The following is a 25,273-nucleotide window of genomic DNA, read 5'->3' as shown; positions in this document are numbered from 1 at the left end:
AAGGAGATTCCGACTAAACATTCAGAAAAACTTTCTGACAATAAGAGCTGTTCAGCAGGCTCCCATGAGAGCCTCTCCTTCCTTGGATGTTTTTAAACAGAGGTCGGATAGCCATCCGTCATGAATGCTTTAGCTGAGGTTCCTGCATTTCAGGGGGTTGGACTAGATGACCCTCGGGGTCCCTTCCAACTCTACAGTTCTATGGTTCTAGGGAGGCATACATTAGGTTAATAGATACGATAATACAGCTCAAAAAAATTAACCTACATGCATCATCACAACATATTCAACGTTCTACTCATTGAAATAATTCCGCCTGAGAAGCATGAAAGAAATTCTTTTCCATTTCATTCAATTTATTTTAGATTTCATTCTTACTCATACCTACAGCCTTTGGGTAATGCATGAAAGGAGTCAAGGTGGTTCAGTTGATTAACTGATTAATCTCGAACGAATGATTCTTTAGTGTCTTCACAATCTATCATCACACAGCCCACTGAACAGCTTGAATTTAAAAACATGCCCTTTCTGCAAAGGTAATTAGCACCAGCGGTGCATTGTGCCTATACTGTACGGGAAAATCAAAACCATAAAAATGTGATCTGCAAACAGGTATCAGCTACAAAAACTGTTCATCCCCATTTTCAACAACAGTACTATGCTATTGTCCTTGTAATACTAACAACACAGCAACGTACGAGACACTGCTGTTTAAATCAAATCATATACAGCAATGAATGCCAATACAAAGCTGAATAATTCTCCCCATCTGGAATCAATAATAAAGTATCTTCAGGAACACCATCCTAATCAGAGGTAAATTACATTGGATGTATCCAAGGCTGTCCCTCTGTTCATTAAGGGCTCTTTGACCCAACAGTGGGGTTTTGACACTGGAACGGGGAGGCAAACTATTTTCACCCTTCCCTGGTAGCTCCTTATACTGTTCCAGTGAGTCTCCCAACCCCTGGGAGCAGATTGGGAACAGATGAGGGCTGCAGCTGTTGAGGGTGAATATGTAAAAATCACATTCCTTACCTCTGCTGCATCAAGTTGTCTTCTGTCACTAGATAAAATCCCAAGTTTAATGGAATTTAATCACTAGCATGTTTAGGGCTGTGTACACACCAAATTTCTGAAGCACACTTAAATTAGTGCACACACCCCAAAGAATCTTGATAGCTAAAGTTTAGAGGCTGCAGATACTCTTACTGAATGAGGTTCATAATATGTCTAGCAAGGATTTTACAGGTGTGATGCTGACTTTATGTGGAATTGCCACCCCAATGAAGCCCACCAGGATCAGGCTCTGGCTGAATTCAGACATTTGGCTGAATTCAGGTGAGCATTTGGCTTGCACACACACACACTTCACAAGGAGTTCAGAAGCTTTCGCTTCCATTTTTTATTATCTGCAGTTTGTCTTGCTATCTGAATATGACAAACTGACTTAACCGATTTGTCTGAAACAAATCAATTTCAAACCTTAAGTTATAAAACTACCTTGTTTCAACAAACAATAGTTGAGATTAACCAGAGTTTAAGGTTACAGCACAAGAATTAACTGGTGAAACAAAATCAGAAGCACAAGATTCTGATCTCCTTGCAGCTGCATCAGGAGAGGAAAAGGAGGGGGTGAAGAATGAGAGTTCATGGCTCAACTAGGCTTCTTTCTGTTACAAAGAACATAGTTTATTATGATGTGTCAATGCAACAAATATATGGTTTCATATAATCCTGGCTTTTTCAAGTAGCAATTAAGCTAAATTGAAGTTGATTTATTTGATCCTGGTCAGGCTTTTGTTTGTTTTTGTTGACCCCGTGGTTTTGATTGCAACTTTTGTTGTTTTGCTTGTGCGGCACTGTTTTTCATTGCTAGTTTGTTCAGTTTTTGATTTGATTTGTTGTTTCATCTTTACAAAGTAAAGTGGCATATATATATATTAATGAAAAAAATAATATCTGTTACTTTATTCACATCATTGCTACTCAAACAGGCTAGAACCCTATATACTGCAAATAGTAAAGCAACAGATGTTTCCATTCCTATGCAAGAGAGTAGGAAAAGAGCAGAGGTAAAGCAAGACAAAAGTACCCCCTTCTGCTCCTGCAGATCTTTTTGAAGGTTTGAGAGTCTCAAGAATCTGTGGAATGTGCTTCCACATATACGAGCATCAAACTTTTTTTTGTTAAAAAGGGCTTTACTATCCTTATTCTAAACAATGCCTTCAAAAGAAAATCATTCTGATTTTGCTTTATCAAAAATTCAGTTCTAAAGGAACTCCTTAAACTTACGGTTTCATAACAGTGCAGTTACCATCACCCATTACAAAGGTGGCTTTAAAAACTAACCTCGTTTGTCAAGTCTGCTTAAACTCCAGCTGCTCCTTTTCTTTTGCCTCAAGAGATGGATTTGGGGCACCCCACCAGAGGCTGCTGTTACTGCCATATGTTTCCCATCAAATCTCCTGTTTCTGGACAAGAAACTCTCCCTTAATCCTGGTGGGAATTCCACCGTCGGCCACCTATTCCCCTATCCTTGCCTTCTGTAAAGTTCAGCTCCGTCGAGGGAAACGAGAGGCTCCCCCCCCCACACACACACTTTTTGGACGCCTCCAAGCTGGGACTGTTGCTTCTTACCTTGAGGAGAAGGAGGCTGAGCGTGAGTGGCCCCGCCGGGGCAAAGCTGCAGGGCAATCTGCAAGAGGAGGAAGGCGGCTTTGCGCTTGTTCATCCTGCCCAGCAGTCCAGCGAAGGGAGATAGATGCCCAAAACCTGTGGCTGAGAAGCTGCTGCTGCTGTTCACTCGAGGCTCGCCTCGGATAGAGAGAGGGATGCGCGCGGAGGTCTGTTCTTTAGGAGAAAGGCATGGAGGCGCTCAGCGCTCTGGAGGCTCCTACCTGTTGCTCGGACACCGGCTCACTGAACTGCAGCAGCCCCGACCGGAGCTGTTTAAATGGGAGAGCAGGCAGACCCTAAGCCGGGCTGCGAGGGGCGGAGCTGCGAGGACCGGGGCCGCGGGCCATTGGCTGCGACGGGCCAGGCGGGCGCTGCCTCAGGACCGGGAGGAGGCACTTAGCAATCTTGCAAAGGGCAGGAAAAGCGCGAAGAAGCCTCCAAGCTCTTCCAAGTTCCATCCAGTCCCAATACGTTTGTGCCAAATAATAGGGACAACACGCTCAGGCACGCTGGGAGCAGCCTGGGCGCAAAGTCCTTGACACCTGGCTTGAGAGCAGTACATGTGAAAAGGATCTAGGAGTCTTGGTTGACCACAAACTTGACATGAGCCAACAGTGTGACAGCTAAAAAAGCCAATGCAATTCTGGGCTGCATCAATAGGAGTATAGCATCTAGATCAAGGGAAGTAATAGTGCCACTGTATTCTGCTCTGGTCAGACCTCACCTGGAGTACTGTGTCCAGTTCTGGGCACCACAGTTCAAGAAGGACACTGACCAACTGGAACGTGTCCAGAGGAGGGCAACCAAAATGGTCAAAGGCCTGGAAACGATGCCTTATGAGGAACGGCTAAGGGAGCTGGGCATGTTTAGCCTGGAGAAGAAGAGATTAAGGGGTGATATGATAGCCATGTTTAAACATATAAAAGGATGTCACATAGAGGAGGGAGAAAGGTTGTTTTCTGCTGCTCCAGAGAAGCGGACACGGAGCAATGGATCCAAACTACAAGAAAGAAGATTCCCCCTAAACATTAGGAAGAACTTCCTGACAGTAAGAGCTGTTCGACAGTGGAATTTGCTGCCAAGGATTGTGGTGGAGTCTCCTTCTTTGGAGGTCTTTAAGCAGAGGCTTGACAACCATATGTCTGGAGTGCTCTGATGGTGTTTCCTGCTTGGCAGGGGGTTGGACTCGATGGCCCTTGTGGTCTCTTCCAACTCTATTATTCTATGATTCCAAATCTCATACCTATCTGTCGATCTTGATGCTGTGATCATCGTAAATGTGAAAAAAATATGGTTGTGCATATATAAAATGGCATTTCTTTGCTTTATTTATATTTGTTTTTATTATACGTCCATCATTCCCACCTTCCCTGTGAGGTGCTCGAGGTGGCGCACGTGGTTCTCCCTTGAGGAACGCCCTCCCACCAGATATCAAAGAGAAAAACAACTACCAGACTTTTAGAAGACATCTGAAGGCAGCCCTGTTTAGGGAAGCTTTTAATGGTTGACGGACTATTGTATTTTAATATTTTGTTGGAAGCCGCCCAAAGTGGCTGGGGATATGAGCGGAGTATAAATTTTTTATTATTATTATTATTATTATTATTATTATTATTATTATTATTATTATTATTTTAGCATCGCCACAGCCCTATGAGGTAGTTGAGGCTGCAAGATGGCAATGGGGCCAAGGTAGTTGAGTGGGGATTTGAACCCTGGTGTCCTAGTCCAGCACTCTAACCACTGCACTGGATTGGCTCCACTTTCTTTCAAATCAAATTTTCCACATTTTTGTTCTGATTTGGTTACCAAGTTTGATTTGTTGCGGTCACTATGCAGGCTTACTCTGCAAAGTTGTTGTTAACAAGCTTTTTCTTTACACATTGGCCTTCCCTTCAGAAATGGAAAATCAGGATTAAATGTGGAAATTTTGTTGCTGGAATGATCTCACGTGGATACTGTAAAAAAAATTGCAAGTATGAAGTCTACTAATCCCTAATAAACAAGCATTCTGGAAGTGCCCTGGTTGCTTTTCTCGTGTTTTGTTCTAGTGCCTTGAATGTCACTGTTTGTTTTCGAAACATAGAAGTTTTCATGCTAGAAATGGTGCCATCTTGATTATTAGGTGGTGCTGACATATGAGCCAACTCCTAAAGGGTCCCTTCATCCCCCCATAAAATATTTCAAAGGGCTACCCCTAAAGTTGATGAGCATTGTCACTCACATGGTATGTGTGTGCCATGTCTTGTGGTCAATTATGCCGGGAGGGGCTTACTTGCCCCCCCAATATTTTCAAGTTGGCACCCCTGTGAAGTTCTCTCAATTATTATTATTATTATTAATCATCCATTAACACAAAGTCTTAGTCTGCCTGTGTCTAAAGTACATATAGATAATTTCTGAGACTTTAACTATTTTCTTTTGTAAAATGTTTTTAAGCCACATATAACTGTAAGGTTAAAAAAACATATTTTTGAGTTTCAGCTCAACTCTTAAAATATTAGTTTTTCCTCCTTTTTATTTAATCAACAGACTTCTGCATGCTTGGCCTATAGAAAAATTGTCCATTGCTGTTGATTTTTACTTAAGAAAATGTCAGTGGCTCGTTCATATTCCAAGCAACGAAAAATTGACTCACTGATTCAGTCAGGTTTTACCATTTGTTCATAAACAGCACAGAAGACCCACTGTATTTCAAAAACGGTTCTGAGTCAGTATTTTTAGGAAGGAACCAAATCTGCCATTCTCAAATAACTTACTCTGGATCAACCCCCCTCTATGACTTCAGTGAATCAAGTGAGATGAAGATCACAGCTATGCAGCAGCAATCCCTGAACATTTACACTCCCATCATCCTGTTGGAAGTCAGAGCATAAGAAACTACTTCATATTGAGTCAGGCCATTGGTTCATTTAGCCCCCTACTGATTACCATATATAGCATTCAGCTAGAGATACCAGGAATTGAATCTACGACTCTGAATACAAGAGACCTGCACCATTTTAAATAAGCAACTAACAGCCTAATCACATTACTATTTGGTTATGTGGTAACTGTTGCATATTGGCTGATAGCTAGTGAGCTGATTGTTGTATACATCCACCATGCCAATGGCACGCTTTGGGCTCTCAAATTTGAGCGGCGCCCTGTGCAACTCTAAAATTTGGCACGCCCAGTGGCCAAACCAGTCACATTACCCTAAAATCACTTCTGACCATGCTCAAAAAGTTTTGCAAAGCACTACAAATGTTGCTTATTTCTTAGTGTTTGCAAAACCTATGGCCTGCGAGCCAACATTCACATGCTTACCAGTGCTTTTCTACTGCTACCATGTTTATTATTATTATTAATTATTATTTTATTTGTGTACTGCCTATCTGGCTAGGTTGCCCCAGCCACTTTAGGCAGCTCTCAACAAAATATTAAAAACACAATAAAACCTCAAACATGAAAAACTTCCCTGTACAGGGCTGCCTTCAGATACCTTCCAAATGTCATATAGTTGTTTATCTGTTTGACATCTGATGAGAGGGCATTCAACAGGGTGGGTGCAACTTCTGAGAAGGCCTGATTCCTTGTTACTTCATTTATTGTAGGGACAGAACTGCCAGAAGGCCCTGGGAGCTGGACCTCAGTGTCTGGGGTTGAGACGCTCCTTCAGGAATACAGGGCCAAGGCCATTTAGGGCTTTCAAGGTCAGGGCCAATACTTTGAATTGTGCTCGGAAATGTACTGGAAGCCAATGTAGATATTTTAGAACTGCTGTTGTATGGTTCTGGCAGCCACTCCCAGTCTCAAGTCCAGCTGGTGCATTCTGGATTAGTTGTCACCTTCAAAAGTAGAACACATTGCAATAGTCCAAGTGGGAGAAAACCAGAGCATGTATTACTCTGGCGAGACAGGGCTCAGGTAGGTAGGGTCTTAGCTGTTGTACAAGTTGGAGCTGGTAGACAGCTGCCCTGTACCTAGAATTGACCTGTGCTTCCATGGACAGCTGTGAGTCCTAAATGACTCCAAGGTTGAACACGTAGTCCTTTAGTGGCACAGTGACCCCATTCAGGTCCAGAGTGTCCCCCACACCTGCCTGCCCCCCAGAAACAGTACTTTGTCTTGTTATTTACAAGCTATTTACCTGTTTATTGGTTCTGTAAGTGTATAGCATTATCGCTTCTACTATGCAAACAATGTGCTAGATGTTGTCGCACTGAATTTAGCAGCAACAGAGTTCCTCCTTAGGCAGGCCTAACTACAGCTTAATTCACGTTGTAATTTTTCTGATGTAAGCATTAATACTTGTAATATGTTCATAAATATATTTTAAAATTTATGATTGGACCACACTAGGAAACATTAATACTTGTGTCAGAAAAGTGTTGGGCGACTAAATCTTCAAGAGCAAAGGCTTATTGTATTGTATTTTTTGAAAAAAGTAGGGTGGCTTGGTTACCAAAATGAGGCATTGTTACAATGGAAGAACTGGAAGCAACGCAGTAGACGAGCCTTACTGGAGAGATAGAATATAAAGGACAAGAGTGTGGCAGACATGAATGCAGAAATTTAAAGAGCAACCATATACATATCTACACAGATTTACTCCTAGGTAACTGTGTATAGGACTTCAGCCTTAGGCAGGCATAAAAAGCTAAGAAGTCTGCAGATGCAGAGTAATATGTAGAGTTGGATGTGTAATATATCAAAGAGACAGTGCAGAGAGGGTTAGGAAGAGAAGTGACATGGCAGAGTTTTGGAAAAAGATGATTTTAGCAGAGGCATTCTTTACTGCTTAGATAAGGTAGCAATACTCAAATCACTGATTTGGGACTTTTTACATCACTTTTTCCTATATGAGTATTAATGCTGCAAAAATTCAAAGAAAGTTACCCATAATTTTCAGTCCTTTCTCTCTAGAAAGTACATACTTCGATTTCAATGTTGTGGGAACATAATCTCTATAACCAGGCCTTTGGCTCGTTGAACAGTGAACATTAAACATGTTTGTGGGAGTGAGGTTATTGGCTTTTGTTCTTGTTTTATTATGTATTTTGTCAAAACAAAAAAAATCCTTCCAGTAGCACCTTAAAGACCAACTAAGTTAGTTCTTGGTATGAGCTTTTGTGTGCATGCACACTTCTTCAGATACACTTCAGTGTATCTGAAGAAGTGTGCATGCACACAAAAGCTCATACCAAGAACTAACTTAGTTGGTCTTTAAGGTGCTACTGGAAGGATTTTTTTTGTTTTGACTATGGCAGACCAACACGGCTACCTATCTGTAACTATGTATTTTGTGTTGTCATTTTGTATTTATATGTCATTTTTCAGCCTGTATCATGGCCAATGCCATCTAACAATTTGTCTTATTTTTTATCCTGTTATTGCTGTAGCATCACATCAATTGTTGTTGAGTTTTCCTGTGTCTTGACATACTAGATCAACAGAACTCCTCTGCTTTTTAGTCCCCATAGTCTTTTAGGTTGCTTCTGTTACTTTTTCTGACATGTATATGAAGTTCTGTGTTTGGAAACAGTCCACAGATACATGCAAAGCTTAGCTTGTAATTGTCAAGCATGTGTTTATTTAATTCAACAGAAATGTGAAAAACAGCTGGATATTTTTGGGTGTTCTTTGGTTGTCTCACTTCTGAAGCCCTGAAGTTTCTATATCCATGGTGGGCAAGGGTTTAGGTGAAAAATAAATCTTACTAAATCTCTGACTCCAGGAAAAGGGGTTTTACTGAAACCACAAAATATTTCAAGTCTCTCTGTAAAGTCTATAAACTCTCCATAAAAATCCTTAACTGTTGGTAACACTGACTCAATACAATATGGCACAAGGAATATTTGTGCTTCTGAAATACTTTTCCTTCTGCCTCCAGGTGCAATAAACATTAATTTGTCCAAATATTCTCTCTTAAAAATAGCAGTTTTCATTCTGAGTGAACAACCCATTGTGAAAACAAAGAGAACTTGAAAATTAGTTGTGCAGCAAAGAACTTTGCATCTGCGTACAAAGTGCCTCAAAAAGCTTTCCAAAACCTTTCTGAATATTAGATTCTTAAAGATGAAATAATGAGACTTGAACGAAATTAAAAGCCTCGCAGCTTTAATAACATGTAAATGAAGTTTACACCATCTGTTATCTCAGAATGCCTATCCAGTAAAGTGCTTTCGAGATGAGTGCATTGCTGTTTCTATAGTAGCCCAATTGAGCTAATTCTGGGATATGTGAAAGTACTTTACAAATGAGGCTGTATTGTACTTGCAGACATGAATACCACAAAATACAGGGACAAAATACATACGCCTGGCAGCAGGTGGGAATGGTGCATGAACACTTAAAATCCTTCTTTTGTTAGCAAACTACTGGGAGCTGCAATTGGGGAAATTTTAGAATGTTGCAGGTGTATATTTTAACATAGAAACCATGTAGGGTTGCCACCTTTGTTCTGGCAAAACACAGGACAGGGCAGATGATATTTTTTTCAAATGGCGCTGAAGTGACTTCAGAACAATCCATTACAATCTACTGCAGCCTATCAGGATGCCCCTCTTAAATTTGTCACATGCACATGCACACATAGACATGAATTTGTAAATCTCAGGGAGAACCGCCCTGAGACCTCCAGGTATAGGGTGGTAAATAAATAAAATCTGTCTGTTTTTGGCTACCTAGAACTTAAATACATGAACATGCATTTGGAGAGGGTCCCTAACTTGGCAGAGAGACCTGAAATACAGTACAGGACAAAACTATCAATACAGGACATAGCATTTTACATTAACATACGGAGCAATCTTGTATTATACAGGACAGCTGGCAACCCTAAACCATGGCACATCTCAGGTGCTCTAAGTAACTGTGTCACATAGCATAAATACAAGAGAAAAAATATATTTATGGGCTGGACGTGGGGGAGCTAAGAACATAAGTCTCTTTGTACCAGCCTTACCAAGGATTGCATCCTTAGTTGCAATGAAAGCCACAATCCTATGTACCTTATTCAGAAGTCCTACTGAACTCCATGGGTCTTACTCCTAAGTAAACAGGCATAGGCCCTGGCTGCTATTATCCACACTTTAAGAGTAGGGTAGACAAGACACAAGAGACCACAGTTCCTTAATAGTTGTAATGTGCATATTTTTTTTAACGTCAGGTGTAGGTTGCATAACAATTTTGCATAACTATTTGGGAATAAGTCCCGCTGAGATCAAGATTTACTTTTGAATAAACAAGGTTAGGATTCCAAATTTGTCTTTGTCGGGATTCTGCTGCGTTTTTCTGCTTCCAAGTCATTTGTAAGGCAACATGCGGATCCACTATGCAAGTAACATGCAAGTAAGAAGGCAGCTTTTTAAATTTATTTAATTCGAAATTAACCCTTTGGCTAAACAGCAGCTAGGAAGTTCATGGAGGTGGGCTTTTTTTGTTTTTGTTTTGCACTACCAAACCTTCGTTTTTCAAGGCCAATGCTTTGCCCTGATAAATTATAAATAAAGATGAGTACTGTAGCTGCACTCTGCCCCACAACCACCACAAGAAAGTATAGCAAGGCCGTTGTAGGGCTGGGTATCTGCGCCGCTGCTCTAGCCCTGAGGCGCAGTCAGAAGGAGGCGCTCGGTGTAGCCGCTGGAACACGTAGAAAACGTAAAAAGGGCGGAGCATCCCGCCGCTCGGGCCTCTTCTTCGCCCCGCCCATGCCGAAGGGCGGACACTCCGCGAGGAGGGGGAGGGCGGGGCCGTGGGCGGAGCTTCGTGAGGGCAAAGGGTTTGCTGCGTCCAATATGGCGCCCGCCATGGAGCTGAGCTGCTGGGGCGGTGATTGGGGGTTGCCGTCCGTGCACGCGGAGTGCCTCGTTGTCATGGTAACGGCGGGTTTGACGGGTTTGCGGGCGCAGGCCCAGATTCGGGTGTGAGGGGGAGACGGAGAGATGCTTGTGAGGAGCCGCCACAATGGATTGCACCTGGGGAGGAAAGCCTCAAACATTTCCAGTGTTGAAGGGGGAAAGCTTCCACCTATATATATATTTATGCATTTTTATTTTAATATACAAAGGAGTCTCCATCCTGCTTTTTAAAGAGCCTTTCAAAAGTGGTGTATACATTCTGGAAATAAGCAATATCTGGCACTTAACTCTGGTATGAAATGTTGTGGATCAGAGAGCCCACTTCATGGGATGGATCCGATATGGTGTGGGTGCTAGTACACAAGAGTTAATGTCACAGTAAAAAATTTAATCCTGGAGGTGTTTGTGCTTTCTGTAGCGGACTGTGGCTGCAGCAGTGTTGCACATTTACCCGTGAGTCACCCCATTGGACAGAGTGAGGCTTAACTTCTGAGTGAAAATGCATAGGATTGTGCTGTAATGCAGCTGTCTCTAGGACGCACTACAATGTGCAGTCGAGCACCAAAAAGATAATATAGAAATGTCCCATCAGAAAACCTTTATTGTCTATAAGGGCAATTTCATTTAAATCCTTAAAATCTTTTTTTAAGCACTTGGGTTTCACATATCTTCATGAGTAGGAGGAATAGAAAATGAATATACCGGTAGGTTGCGTCTCCTTTCAGAGTCCACTTTTACAGCAACACTTCAAGACAGGCATTTGTTTTTTAAAAAGTAAAGTTCAGCATTTGTGACTACTGAGATGTTAACTTGTCACTTGTGCATATTGTCACAGACTTAATCTGCTCATCCACATCTTTTTAAAAGAGAGAGCAAGCTGATATGTATTAAAAATGGTAATTTGAGAATGGTCCATGGATATCCCTTATTGCTTTAAAGTTGTCTGTACTGTACGTCTTTTAAAAAATATGCAGTGGCTCAGTTTGCATGTACTTTGCACCTCACTGGGTCCTTCTTCCGTCACACTACCTAGAGCGAAATCATAGTTTTGCTGAGTATGAAGTGTGAACTTGGGCTTGTGGAATATATTAACAATATAGGTTGATCTTAGCCCAATTCCAGCTGTTTTTGTGCATGTAGTGGAATGTAACAGCTAGTGGTCACATCCAGCCAAATCAAAGAGAGTTTTACAAATAAATAGCTGCATGTACCTTACATACCCATGAGCTGCGGGGCTGGAAAGGATTTCTTTGGGTGGAACTAGGTCAGTGTATTTTAAAACTAGTAATGCTTTCCCATAATTCATGCTGAGAAACCTGTGACCTTCAAGATGTTGTTGGATTCCAGTTCCCTTCAGCCCCAGCCAACATAGCCTATTCATCACAGATAACATAAGTTGAAATCCAACAACCCCCGGAGAGGCACGATTTCCCCCCAGCACTGTCTTAGTTCCTCTTGGCCCCATAGCCAACTGACATCCCATTGAAGTCCATAGTAAATTGTCCATTAATTGTGACAGTTGAGTGTTGCATTTAATGTTGATTATGGCAGTGGCATAATATGACTGTGCACCCCGAGCTTTTGAGATGAGTGAGGTTGTAAATCAAATAAGTAGCTTCTTTACCTAACATTTAGGTTGTCAAAATTCTGAAGAATAAAATATTGAGTTTAATTATTTTGTAACTTTCATTGCAGGCTTATGCCAGGTTTTGTGGTGCACCATTGAAAGTGAATGTTATAGATCATTTGTGGAGAGCACCAAGAGGTATGTGTATATATTTGCATTTTAGGTCGCATCTTAAGCACTGGTTACATCAGAAGCAGCCACTGGGAAAGGGTGGTGCCACAGATCTGGCTTCACTGCTATGTACTGGGATGGACAAGGGGCAGTGACCAGGGTGGTGTGGGCACAGTGACCATTCCAGTCCAGTGCTCCTGCCAGTGTGCCCAAACCAACCGTGCCCCACTGTCACACCATCTGGGTATGCAGCAGCCCTACCTCCCTGCATAGCAATTCTGGGTTACATACATACATAAAGGTAAAGGGTAAAGGACCCCTGACCATTAGGTCCAGTCGCGGACGACTCTGGGGTTGCAGCGCTCATCTTGCTTTATTGGCCGAGGGAGCCGGCGTACAGCTTCCGGGTCACGTGGCCAGCATGACTAAGCCGCTTCTGGCGAACCAGAGCAGCGCACGGAAACGCCGTTTACCTCCCCCCCAGAGCGGTACCTATTTATCTACTTGCACTTTGACGTGCTTTTGAACTGCTAGGTTGGCAGGAGCAGGGACCGAGCAACGGGAGCTCACCCTGTTGCGGGGATTCGAACTGCTGTCCTTCTGATCGGCAAGTCCTAGGCTATGTGGTTTAACCCACAGCGCCACCCACGTCCCTTACATACATACATAACTTTGTACAAATAGGAAGATCCTCAGCCCTGGCTTAGAACCCAGTCTTACTTTCTGTTGTACGAAGCGAAGAGTGGATCATATCAGATGAAAGTCAGTTCAAAGTGAGCATTACATTTCAAGCTATTTGTTGCACTAGTACATTGAAAGACCTAGGATGTTTGAACAGGGAACAACTTAAGGGAGTGCAGTTGCATTGTGAAAGGCCTTTTATGAATCAAATGTGGGTGTAGAAGAATGGTTCTGGATGATGAAGTAACAGTGCTTAGCGTCATCTGATCTATGTCAGCAGGATGAAGGATCACCCCTAGCCTTCTTATGTTGAAGCTACAAAATAAGGCAATTTAAAAAAAAATGAGTGGTAGAAGTGAAAGCTTATATGCACCGATCTTTGGTATTGAGCTGAATTAATTTTATAATGAATGATTTTAGAGTGTTGTGTTGTACTGTTGTACTGTTTTATTGTTGTTACCTGCCCTGAGCCCGGCTTCGGCTGGGGAGGGCGGGATATAAATAAAATTTAATATTATTATTATTATTATTATTATTATTATTATTATTATTATTTTATTATCAGAATTCTTACATGAGCAAATTTAAACACCTGTTAGCACTAATAGGGTTGTTTTGATTGCATTATCTTGATTGATCATTTATTTTCAGGGAGTGTACCAGTACTGATATTGAATGACACCGTTATTTCTCAGCCAGCAAAAATACTAAACTTCTTAAGAAAGCAGGTGAGTTTCCATAAAAAGTATCTCATATTTGGTAAGTTAAATCTTTAAAGATTAGCGAATCTCTAACTTTCATTTCAAAAGCTTTGTGAGATTTGAGGGCAAATTACTTGTGCTTTTGTTTGCTTCTTTATTTACAAAAAGGGAAAAAATGTTTTTTTCACTTGATTAAGGAATTTTTTCCCCTTCTTTAATTTTAACATTAGAAATTCAGTTGCTGGCTAGCCTGGAAGTTTCACTGAAGACTGGAAAATCAAGGAAATGACAACTGAAAAATCAGGATATTGAGGCAGAATTCTTAAAACTGTTTCCAAAGACTAAGGAACATTCTGGAGAGAGGACACCTTTGCTAGGGTTTGACTGCCACCTCTCCCTCTCCTGTTAAGGTATGAGAACAAACAAATGTGCCCAAAGAAATCTATAGTCTACCAGTCAATTGACTCCGCCAGCCAGACTCAATACTACTTGAACTATTTGAGGGTTTTTTGTTTTGTTTTTTTACAATCAAGCAGTATATAAATAGTGTGAAATAAAATAATAAATAAAACTCACTGCAATCATTCTCTTCTAGCATATGTGAGTGCATGGAAATCAACCTGTAAAGTGGATCCTCACCTCAGTGAAGCAGAACTTTGTTGTGCCACACAAGCCACAGCAGTGCCTGTACCCTCTATCATAGCCAGGCAGGAGCTAATGCTTTTTACAAAACAATCCCACAGGCTACTTGTCCTTTCTCCCTGGATATGGCAAAATTTCAGCTTCTGTTGACATCACCCTGCATAGGCAAGATCAGGAGATAAACTGACTGCTGGATTGTCCTATGGAGTGCCCTATGCAATGCACAGAAAGGCTTCTGTGTAAGGTGAAATGCTTGGCTGATAGAGCTTTCAGGCATTGCTGCATCTTGACTGATGCTCCAACATCAGAGACAGGGAGGAAAAGGTTCTCCTTGGATCCTACAGAGTGCCATTCCACAAGATCTCTTGTCTATATATTCACTAGGAGATCAGGATTGTAGCTCATAAATTCCCAACTCTTTCAGATTCTGTTTGTACAATAAAAGAGCCAAACAGGAGCACAAGTAAATTTTATATTTTAGGGGAATAGAGATGCATTCTTAAACTCCATTTTTCAGGATTCACCATGACTAAAAGCAGTTTAAATAGAAATGCACACCTTAACTAAAGTGCAAGTTGATTTTGTTAAAATATCCCCGTTAGTTTGAGTTCAGGCAGATTGATCTTAGAATTAAGTGCCTCTGTAACTTCAGCAGTCAACACTATTGTTAAACATTGAAACCATTAACTTGGAGTTTAATTTAATTGTTTATTGCTTTTCTGTTTTTTGAAACAATTCACTTTTTACAGGAACCTTCAATTGTTGGCTTTATTTTCTCTTTAGAAAGTTTCATATGACTACTTGCTGCATTAATGTATTGCCCTTTTCACTGGCAGAAATATAATGCTGATTATGAGTTGTCCACAAAAGAAGGAGCAGACACACTGGCGTACATTGCACTACTCGAAGAAAAATTACTTCCTGCTGTGGTAAGATACAGTTATTGATTGTGAGCAAAGTTTTGCAGTGCCACCCACCCAAAGTCAATAACATGCTTATTCAGCTCATTGAAATTAATGTGTCTTGAACTTCTTGTGTGTTCCCATGAGACGTCTTAGGAGTCAGTAATCACCATTAAAATTAGATCTCTTTAAAATCAGCATTCCTATTAAAGAGCTCTGTGACAATAGGGTTAGTTCAGTAAACTGAAAGCAAGAGTTTGGACAGCTGTGTGGGCCTTCCAGACATTGTTGGACTCCCAGTCCCATCATCCCTGACTATTGGCTATGCTGGCTGGGACTGAGAGGAGCTGGAGTGCAACATCATCAGGAAGGCCACAGATTCCCCACCCCTGCTCTGTGGCATTGTTCTCACAAACAGTAGACATGGTGGTAAACATCTGTCTGGGTTTTATTTCTTCACTCTGTAGATGAAGACTTACATAACTAAATTTTTCCTATACAAAATTCTTTCCACAAAGAAAACTAGAAACAGATAAAATGAGTTCTAGTGTGGTTTTAATGAAAGTTGTATGTGATAAGCTTCTATTGCTCATATAAAAAGCACAGCAACCTAAAAACAAAGTTAAACTAATCGCCCAGATGTAATACACAATAGCTCATTACCATTTCTGGGTAGATCTTGCACTAGATACAAAATGGCAGGAGAAGAACAGCCACAGACTTTCTTAGACCTTGACTTACCCATAATGTGCTAGGTTTTTATGTGAAGTTTACAATCTGCTATTTGTAAGGACTAGGCCAGTAATGTCACAGAAGTTCAGGTAATGGATAGAGGAGACTTGCAACTCATAGCGAGTAAGTGTGTGATTTAAACTAGTTACTTTTCACTGTTCTGAAACACTGTTGACATGGTAGGAATAATTTAAATTTAATATAAATTGCTTCTTTAAAAATAATATGCTTGGTATATTTTGACTTTTCTAATTACCTCTATAGTGCAGTCCTATTCATGTCTACTCAGAAGAAGGCCCCATTGAGTTCATTGGGACTTATTTTTCATGTAAAAGTGTAGAGACATGCACCCTTATCAAGATCTGTCCTATTCGTATTATTAATTAATTATTAAAAATGTGTTTGCATATCTGTAATAGTCTAATGTCTTAACTTTATTTCCACTCTGCTGAGAAAATAACTTGGTTCTTGAACACTTAGACAGGCTTATTAGATCCCCCAAAATCTATTGGTAAACGAAAACAGGTTTGGATTTTTTAGTAACAGGGAGGCTGATGTTCATTATCGAATGTTAACCTTCTTTGTCATCATGATATAGCTGCACACTTTCTGGGTTGAAGCTGATAATTACTACAATGTGACAAAACCATGGTTTGCTTCAAGGATTCCATTTCCATTGAGTTGGTATCTGCCTAGAAAGATGTCTGGGGAAGCACTTAATAGGATCTTGCTGACAAAGGGAGGGCCTCCGCTCTACAGTCTCACTGAAGTGGAAGCACAGGTATATTTTGCTTTATGAGTAATTTAGGCCTATAATCGATGCAGATGTACTAGAATTGGATGCTAAATATGATGGTGCTTGTTTTAATACTTTTTGAGACAATAGATTTCTTCAAGGTGATGTTGGAAGGATCAGTGAAATTTACTGGTCCAACAACTTCCTTGATCAACCAATGATTCAAAAGAATTTTCGGGAGAGGGCTTTCCTGATTCTACTTCATTTTAGTTGCCACTTGAAATTTCCCATGCCTTATGTTATTGTTCTGGTTAACAAATTTATCAACCCATGCAGATGGAAAGAACTAGTGTTTTACATTCTTTCTGCCTGGCATCTCTTCACTCATGTCTTGGGAAGGGACTGGTGTGTTATATGCCAGGTGGACTGATTTTGCCCTCTTCTTCTGTAGTGCTCTGATGGATTGAATATTAGTTTTATGTTATAATGAAGTTTTTAAAAAATTGAATACATTGTTTTAACTGTAAACTACTCTGGATCTTAACCAACGAAGGGTGGCAAAAGAAAGGAAGGAAGGAAGGAAGGAAGGAAGGAAGGAAGGAAGGAAGGAAGGAAGGAAGGAAGGAAGGAAGGAAGGAAGGAAGAAAGAAAGAAAGAAAGAAAGAAAGAAAGAAAGAAAGAAAGAAAGAAAGAAAGAAAGAAAGAAAGAAAGAAAGACATTTTGTTACTAGCTGAAGCTTTTGAACAGTTTTCAAAGACAAGCTCACATATTGCAGATTGCAGTAACTAATCCACAAGATGATCAAGGCATGGATAGCAAACATAAGACCCTCATATTCCAGCAGGGTACAGGAATAATGTGATCACATAGGGAACATGCTGGTGGTTAGAGGGAGACACTCTTGCAAACAAGTAAAAAAATAAGCCAGCATACAAAGGAGTGGCCACAGGCAGGTTATTTATATGTGTGCCCAAGGACACATAACAATTTCTCAAATATTGGGTTGTAGCCACTACATTTTACTCAGAGTACTCCCATTGAAATTACAGTTGTACCTTGGAAGCAATACGGAATCCGTTCTGGAAGTCCGTTTGACTTCCAAAATGTTCAGAAACCAAATTGTGGCTTCTGATTGGCTGTAGGAAGCTCCTGCAGCCAATCAGAAGCTGCAGAAGCCCCACCGGACATTCAGGTTTCAAAAGAACGTTCGCAAACCGGAACAATCACTTCTGGGTTTGCGGCGTTCGGGAGCCAAAATGTCCGACTTCCGGGGTGTTCGGAATCCACAATACGACTATAATGGACAATATTAATTTGGGTCCATTAATTTTCAGTGGATCTACTTTGAATAAAACTTTGTTGGCTATAACTGATTATTTGGGGGTTATGTGTGTGCATATCTAAATTGAAGTAGTATGCTTTGGGCCTTTTTTAACCTGGGTTGTGCCACAGAGATTCTTAGCTATCCATCATCCATGTACTAAATTAATTTGAGATAAACTCCTAGAAAAGGTGGCCTGCAAATAAACTTTGATGTTTGTTTGTTTGTTTGTTTGTTTGTTTGTTTGTTTGTTTTAGATATACAGAGATGCCAAGGAATGCCTGAATCTTCTATCAAACAGGCTGGGGACGTCTCCATTTTTCTTTGGAAACACGTGAGTACAGAATGTTTACAGTGTTTGCAACATATGCGGTGTGGTACTATTAATGCCAAAATACTTGTGTATGCGTTCCGATTTTCTTTTTCCTTGTGAATGAAACATAGATTTTTGGTATGTATTCAAGTTTTAAAATCAGATGTCATTCTTCTAGTGCTTGTCAAACCGCAGGGTGACCAATTAAATGTACTAGAGGCAAATAAAAATATGAACAAGAGCTCACCAGCAGTGAACTTGGCTTGCTCCTGGCTTTGCAAGTGAAACGACACATTTGCATGCTAGGGAACTGATTGCTGGCTCAGCCATCAGCCATCAGCCATCAGCCTTCCCTTGAGCCTCAGGCAAGCAGTGTGATTTCTGTTCTCTTTTCTTTTTAATTAAAAGCACATCCCTGTTTGTTTATCTATTTATCATTTGTTGCTTTATTATTTTTTTAAACTGCTTGAAGTGCTTTTTTTTTCATGTTGCGGGTGGTATAGTGGCAGATTCGCAGGTGCCAGCCAGTCAGTCCTGTGCAAAGCTTGCCTCTGTTGCAGCCTTGAAGAATCAGGACTTTTTGGAGCTTGACCCTACAGAGGAATAGATAGGTTGCAGCTGAACAACCTAACTTAACTGCCCTATACGTGGTATGTCTTCGTTCCATTTGATCTGTTCCCTGCACAGTTGGTCTGTTGGTGTTGTTTTTTTAAAAAACATGGACAATGAAAACCAGACCATGCCTGCCCTATTTACAGATTTTTATTTCTAAGAGCACATTGGCACATTGTTTTGGGGGGAGTCTTATCCTCATTGGATATACTGTACTGCAGCAAACCTTCCTGTTCCACAGGATGCCCATTTTCAAACTGTGTCAAGTCTGTGTACCACCTGCACTTCAGACAGAAGAGAGGAGTCAATCACCTCAAATGTTGTTGCGATTCTCACCTTTCATGCCAAACACTGTTTTCCTTCTAAGAACTCGTCTTACATTCTTTTTTAAAAATTACCACAGTGGTGGTCGTGGAAGCCACTTCAAGTGAGGCTAAATCAGTAATGCTGGCACAGGAAATAATTACGTGATTTGTCCTGCCTGTGTAGTTTTTGCATCAAAATGTTTCTGGAACAGCATGGAACTATTTGGCAGAAGCATGGGGTACAAATGCTTCAAATAAGCAAAAAATAAATAAAAATCTGTCCCAATGCAGATGTTGGAGTAATCTGTGAACCAAATCTGAGTTTTGTTGATGGCATGTGATCACCAAATATTCCATTTATCAGCTCTTGTATAGCTGTACCAAGGGAGCAGCTGAAACTATGACAGTGTTCAACATTAATGTCTCTAATCAGACTTGGGACATGTCAGCAGCTGCTGTTTTGTAATTATATGTGCAGCCTGCAGGCAGATGAATCTTGCTCATTGTCTAGTAAAATGGTATGCCATGAATATCTGTCTCTTTTATTCCGTTAATGGAGATATTTTATGACAAAACACAATCTTACTAAACCGTTGTGAAAATAAGAGACTATACCATATGTCGAGTCAAACATATTTTTAATCTTCCATCATGGGTTTAATTCCACATTAGCACTCAGGTTATTTTGCTAAATACGAGCTACACTTTGCTTGATATTTTTCTCTGTTTAGAAAGTGTCTTACAGAGTTTGAGATATCCGTATCCCACGTTTGTTACCCCTAGGCCTACAACTCTTGATGCCTTTGTGTTTGGTTTTCTTGCTCCTCTTTATAAAGTACCGTTCCCCAAAACCCAGCTACAAGATCATTTGAAGCAGCTTCCCAATTTATGTCACTTCTGTGATGACATTCTGATTTGCTACTTCAGATCAAACTTATCAGGTAAGCCATATGCTTCTCTTTCAGCATGTGTTTTATTTTCATAAGAGGCATACCTATATTTGCACTGAATCAGTACAGCTCTGGAGGTCTTACCATTTTAAATTTTCTTTGTTGTAGAATGGAGGTAGCAGAGGATTTTGTTTGTGGTGGGGAGGTGAAATTGATTTTTCAGGCTTACCCATAGGCACTTGGTTGGCCACTGTGAGAACAGGTTGCTGGATTAGATGGGCAATTAACCGCGATCCAGCAGACCCTTCTTATGTTCTGTTCCCTGATGAAAATAAGGAAATGCTTTCTAAATGTAGTTTCAGTCCCTCCTAACTTTCTGTTTCTGTGTGCATTGCTTATTTAGGTGCCACTCCAGCAGGTCAAGACACAGTTGATGCAAATCTACAGAAACTCACACAGCTTGTAAACAAAGAATCCAACTTAATTGAAAAGGTCATTTTTGTTTTGGTCTTTCTGTATTTTTCTGATCTTCTTGTTGATAACTAGGGACCAAATTAGGCATGACCATGGGAGTTCAATGTGTTTGGACCATTTCTGTCTAATCAAGTAGAAAGAGGGGATGGAAATCAGAAAAGGGACACATGAGTGAAGAGAATAAAACCTGTCCAGCTTTTGGTCAACCCAAGTGCTTTCTCCCTCTGCCAAGCTGTGATGCTGAAGTTCCCCTTGGCTTAGCTTGAAGGAAAGCATTTGAGGAGCAGGGTTGCAGACAGGGTAAGCACTGGATGAAGGATAATTCTGCATTTCTCCCCATTAGGTTCCATTTGCTTTAAAATCAGGGCCCCTCTTCCTAGTCACTGTCATGTAATTTTCAAATTAAGTTTAGCAATTACATACTCTAAAATACTTGTTTCAGGGTATGCATATTATATTGCATACCTAAGAAAATTCATTTTCTTCAAAAGTGAGCTAGACAGCAGTACACAAGTCGCTTATATTTACTTCAGTAGGAGTATCAAGAATGAACCCTGGATTTCAACACTCGTGTACAGAGTTGGAACATGAAATCTATTACCAGGCGCAAAATATACTTAAGGACATTGGCACTCATCATATCAGTTCATAATGTCCTTTTTGAATGTGACCACCTACAATAATTGACAAAATCCTGCAAATTAAAATAATATGGCTGCATTTTGTTTTGATTGTTTCAGGTTCTATTGCTTCCATCAGAAATTAATTCATTTGCATTCCTACATCAATTGCATCCGAAGCGCCTTGTTTTCTTGATTGCATTTTTCTCAGCTGTAACAACTAGTGTGGTGGGGCATGGTGTTGCTGCAGCTTACCTGGACGGGCTGGGGTGGGGCATGGTGGCAGTGAGGTCAGGACTGAGCAAGTGCATCAGAAAGAGTGCTGGATTGGTTCCACTTGTGCGTCTACACAGCCACGACTCTCCCTCTGCTCTGTGCTACCCCAGCCCTTTTCAAGTAAATGCAGTGACACCAGTGTCAGGGGGACTGCTCCATCCTGCTCCACCAGCCACTACTGTCTTACCAGTCCTTGCCTAATGGACTCTTTTTAGATGGTTGCCATCTTCACATAATGTTGGAAAATACTGGCAACTCATTATTGCTGTAATTTTACTTTTAATCTGTGTTCAGATTAAACTCATTTTCTAAAGCTGGATAACCTTAACAAACATTCTTGCTAGATTTTGCCAGGAGTGTTGAAGAAATTATTTTGAAGTGTTATCCTAGAGTCATGTGAGATCTTCTTTCCAATGAGTGGCTTCTATGCAGCTTGAGGAGCATTTAAATGTTCAGGTCATACAGGTGGGGGCCAGTTTTGTGCGCCTCACCCATGGAAGTGGCATTGTGTTGGAAGAGGGGAAGGAAAGACTCATGCACTAGACCCTTCCCATGTGATTAAGTCAGTTAAACATCATGCCAGTTGTGTCTCCACCTTTACAAAAAAGGTAATGAGCTATTTAACAGAAACAGAAACAGCTATTTAACTTTTGTTTATGTACGTATGACAGGTCAAGTAGTACACAATATGATAAATACATTTATGGATAAGCAAGAACTAGGCTTGCTAAGTGCAGTCTGAAAGCTAAAATATCTAGGAATGATGAATCACATCCATGAGGAGTTCTATTGAACATTCACATTGGTCTGGTCTCCTTGATCACAGTTAGACTGTACTAGTGCATATCTAGTAAACAGCTTTGTAGAGTACATTTTTGAATCTTTCTATGTGAAGATTTTTTTATAGATACCTTCTTTAGATGTATGAATTGCTATATATGTTGTTTCTGCAGATGGATGATAACCTTCGTAAGAGTCCTCAGCACCCTCCACGTAAGCTGACAACTCTCAAACTTTCTACAGGTGGGGAAGGAAATAGCTCACCAAACCGCTTATCACCCTGAGAGTTTAGTTGTCATATTTATGTGTGTGATTAGAAGCAGACATCAAATCTGAACAATCTTTGCACTAATTCTGTAGGTACATGAAGCGAGGTAAAAATGTGAATTGGCAAATAGGCACAAGCACATTCATTTAACCAATGCTATCTATAGTCACATAAGGAACCAGTAAAGGTCCAAGTTAAGCACAGACAGAATTGTTGAGTAATTGTACAATGCCGTATGAGGTCACCATAAGTGCTGCATAATGCTTGCCTTTTAGGGTTAGTTGACCGAAAGCTAAGATTCCACTTTGGAATATGCAAATGCATCACCATTTTCTGCTAGATGCTTTTGATTTTGGCTGCAATCATGTTATAGCTCAACTTGGTTGTTGCATGTGGAGTAGCTACTTAAGCATTTGTATAGATTTCCAATGTGGTTCAAATACAGAGAGAAAATTAAAATTTGTGACAGGTAAGCTGACAAGCAGTTAGAAGGTATTTTCCATTTTGTTTTGTTTTTTCAAGTAATGATCAGTGTATGTTGACCATTTTTAAATGACTATAGAGGTGAAAAACTAAACTGATCACTCGGGAACATTAATTAGAATTTTTTTTCAGATTTGGTCTTAATCAGGAAAAGAATAAGCTTGACCAACTTCTGTGATAGTATGCCTACATTCAAAATGTCAGTACACAGATTGACAGTATCAATCAATGCATGTAAGAGGTCAAGTTAGAAACCCTGTTGCAGGCCAAGACTGAATATGTAGTATTGACATTGTCTCACTTTACTTTGTCTGCCCCTGCAGTTTCATTAGCTTCTTGTTTTTATATATTTATCCAATATCAAACCCCCAAATAATCTAGATTTCCCCCTAGATTAGTAACTTTCATTGTTGGGTATAAAGAGATATTGCCCTGGCATAAAGCTCAAACTAAACTGCCCAGTGCACTGAAACAACAGGGACACCCCGCCATTTGTTACCAATGCATACTGACACTGTAGTAAGTAAGTAAGCAAGCACATACACTGTACATACATTGGAACTTCTACATGCGTGGGGAAGCCCTAGATCAGGCCAGTAGCAGCAGAGGTGGCACTGTTGCTCTTCTAGCTGCCCAACACAGCAGGCCACTGGCTTGCTGAGAAGGGAGGGGAAGGCACAGGGAGCCTGGCCCTCTGGGAGGGGGAATGTCATATTGACTCCACTATTGCATGCTGCACTGGACCAAGCTGCCTGTAACTCACCCCTCCCCTCTCCCTCTTGGAAAGCACCAGAGACCTGCTATGCTGGGAAGCCAGGTGAGCAATGGTGCCCTACTACACCAATTGTTACTAGATCAGGCTGGCAATTTTTTATGGTGATGGTAATTGTAATTTCAAATTATGAGCAGCTGCTATCAACTGGTCCAAAAGTTCCATTAATAAATCAAGGTTTGCAACTATTGGACTGGGGGTGAGTGCCTAAAAAACAGGTGCTTTGGGAGTATTTTACAGCAAGCTGTGCATTTTGAAAACAGTGTTGATCTCTGTGCTGTTGCAAAGGCCTCTGTGGTGTGGGGTTCCTGCCAGGTTCGAAGCAGCTCTTTATGCACTGCTTCCAGGCGCCACAAAGTGGCAACACACCGCAGAAGTCTGTTTGAGGTCTCAACACACTAGATGAAATATAGGCTGTGCAAAACTGGGTTAAGGACCATGGGCCATCAGTTGCCCTCCCCTATTCTAATGACTGACTGACTCGAAATTTCCAATATATCAACAATATTTTTAAAAAACTACTTGGCCGAAATGGCAACTGCCATTAACCAATGTATCTTATGGTATCTGATTCCCAAGAAACAGTTTTCATATGTATATAAGATAGTTTTATTTGCATCTGACTTCATTTTGCCAAGTCAAACAAATCTGATATTTTTCTCTAAATTACCTCCAGTATTCTGTATATGTCAACAAATAGCTGTACAAACAAACCTGTAAATAATGTATATACATGTATTTGCAGAGTATTTATAAACCCAAGGAATGTAAAGATCCTTAATGTATCTTGTTGTTTATAACAATAATTTTGGATGTCTAACAAGAATAAATTTAAGTTTCATGTTACTTCCTGAATGTTTGCTTTGGTTATTTAAAGCTGGAGATGTCACAAACCAAATCATGATAATCATAAGGATATGTGTTAAAGCAAAAACTATTCGTGTCTAATCTTGCAGGGGACATCAAATGAGATAATATTACTTGGTTTATACAAAACTTTCATAACACAAACATGGTTTTGTCTGCTTTGTAAGCATTTGTGACTGATCAAGAAAATTGTGTATTTGTATTGCTGCAGTCCTAGGAATATTTACCTGCAGGGCAAGTGACTTGAAAGCGTGATTTGCTTCCAAGTTAAACACACATAGGATCAGACTGCATCAAATGGTGCACTCTTTGTGCCAATGAAAAAGTCACCCCACCATTTTATATGTTTCATATTTGGAGCAGTGTTTCCTATAGGAGAGCTGGCCCTTAAAGACTATGATGGAGAGAAAAGTAAAATGATTGCTCAGATTCCCTAGTACGTAACATTTTACTGCAAAGTATTGGTTCTAGTCTAATACTATAGAAATATGCGTTGCATTTCTTTTTAGAAAAAGTAATCTCATTTGTGGGAGAAGATAGGAAGTTAAGTTATGAGGGAAATGCATTGCGAAGTATTGTTTCTATTTTTGGGTGTCCTGGTTGAAAGAGCAAAATCTGTGGATGATCACCAAGGAA

The 25,273-nt window shown here is 40.4% G+C and overlaps 2 protein-coding genes across 3 annotated transcripts in view; one reads left to right on the top strand and one right to left on the bottom strand.

The window, feature by feature from the left end:
* THBS4 (thrombospondin 4) overlaps positions 1 to 2,938 on the bottom strand; it is a 37,579-nt gene extending 34,641 nt beyond the window's left edge. For both annotated transcript variants that reach the window (XM_081929347.1, XM_081929346.1), the window contains exon 1: positions 2,641 to 2,938. In XM_081929347.1, the coding sequence (XP_081785473.1) occupies positions 2,641 to 2,734 (94 nt within the window). In that variant the 5' untranslated portion in view covers positions 2,735 to 2,938. The remainder of the gene's footprint in view (positions 1 to 2,640) is intronic.
* Positions 2,939 to 10,396: 7,458 nt separating this feature from the next.
* On the top strand, positions 10,397 to 24,616 carry MTX3 (metaxin 3). The gene is made up of 9 exons (XM_081930867.1): positions 10,397 to 10,541; positions 12,219 to 12,288; positions 13,594 to 13,670; positions 15,122 to 15,214; positions 16,518 to 16,700; positions 18,235 to 18,311; positions 19,991 to 20,148; positions 20,501 to 20,589; positions 22,421 to 24,616. Exons 1-9 carry the CDS (start codon positions 10,461 to 10,463, stop codon positions 22,529 to 22,531), a joined length of 939 nt encoding a protein of 312 aa, XP_081786993.1. The 5' UTR covers positions 10,397 to 10,460; the 3' UTR covers positions 22,532 to 24,616.
* Positions 24,617 to 25,273: the final 657 nt, after the last annotated feature.

Source organism: Podarcis melisellensis, assembly GCF_964234715.1.
Source record: "Podarcis melisellensis genome assembly, chromosome: 11".
In the NCBI taxonomy this organism is placed as follows: domain Eukaryota; kingdom Metazoa; phylum Chordata; class Lepidosauria; order Squamata; family Lacertidae; genus Podarcis; species Podarcis melisellensis.
The sequence above is the reverse complement of the archived record's forward strand: the minus strand, read 5'-3'. Positions and strand labels throughout refer to the sequence as shown.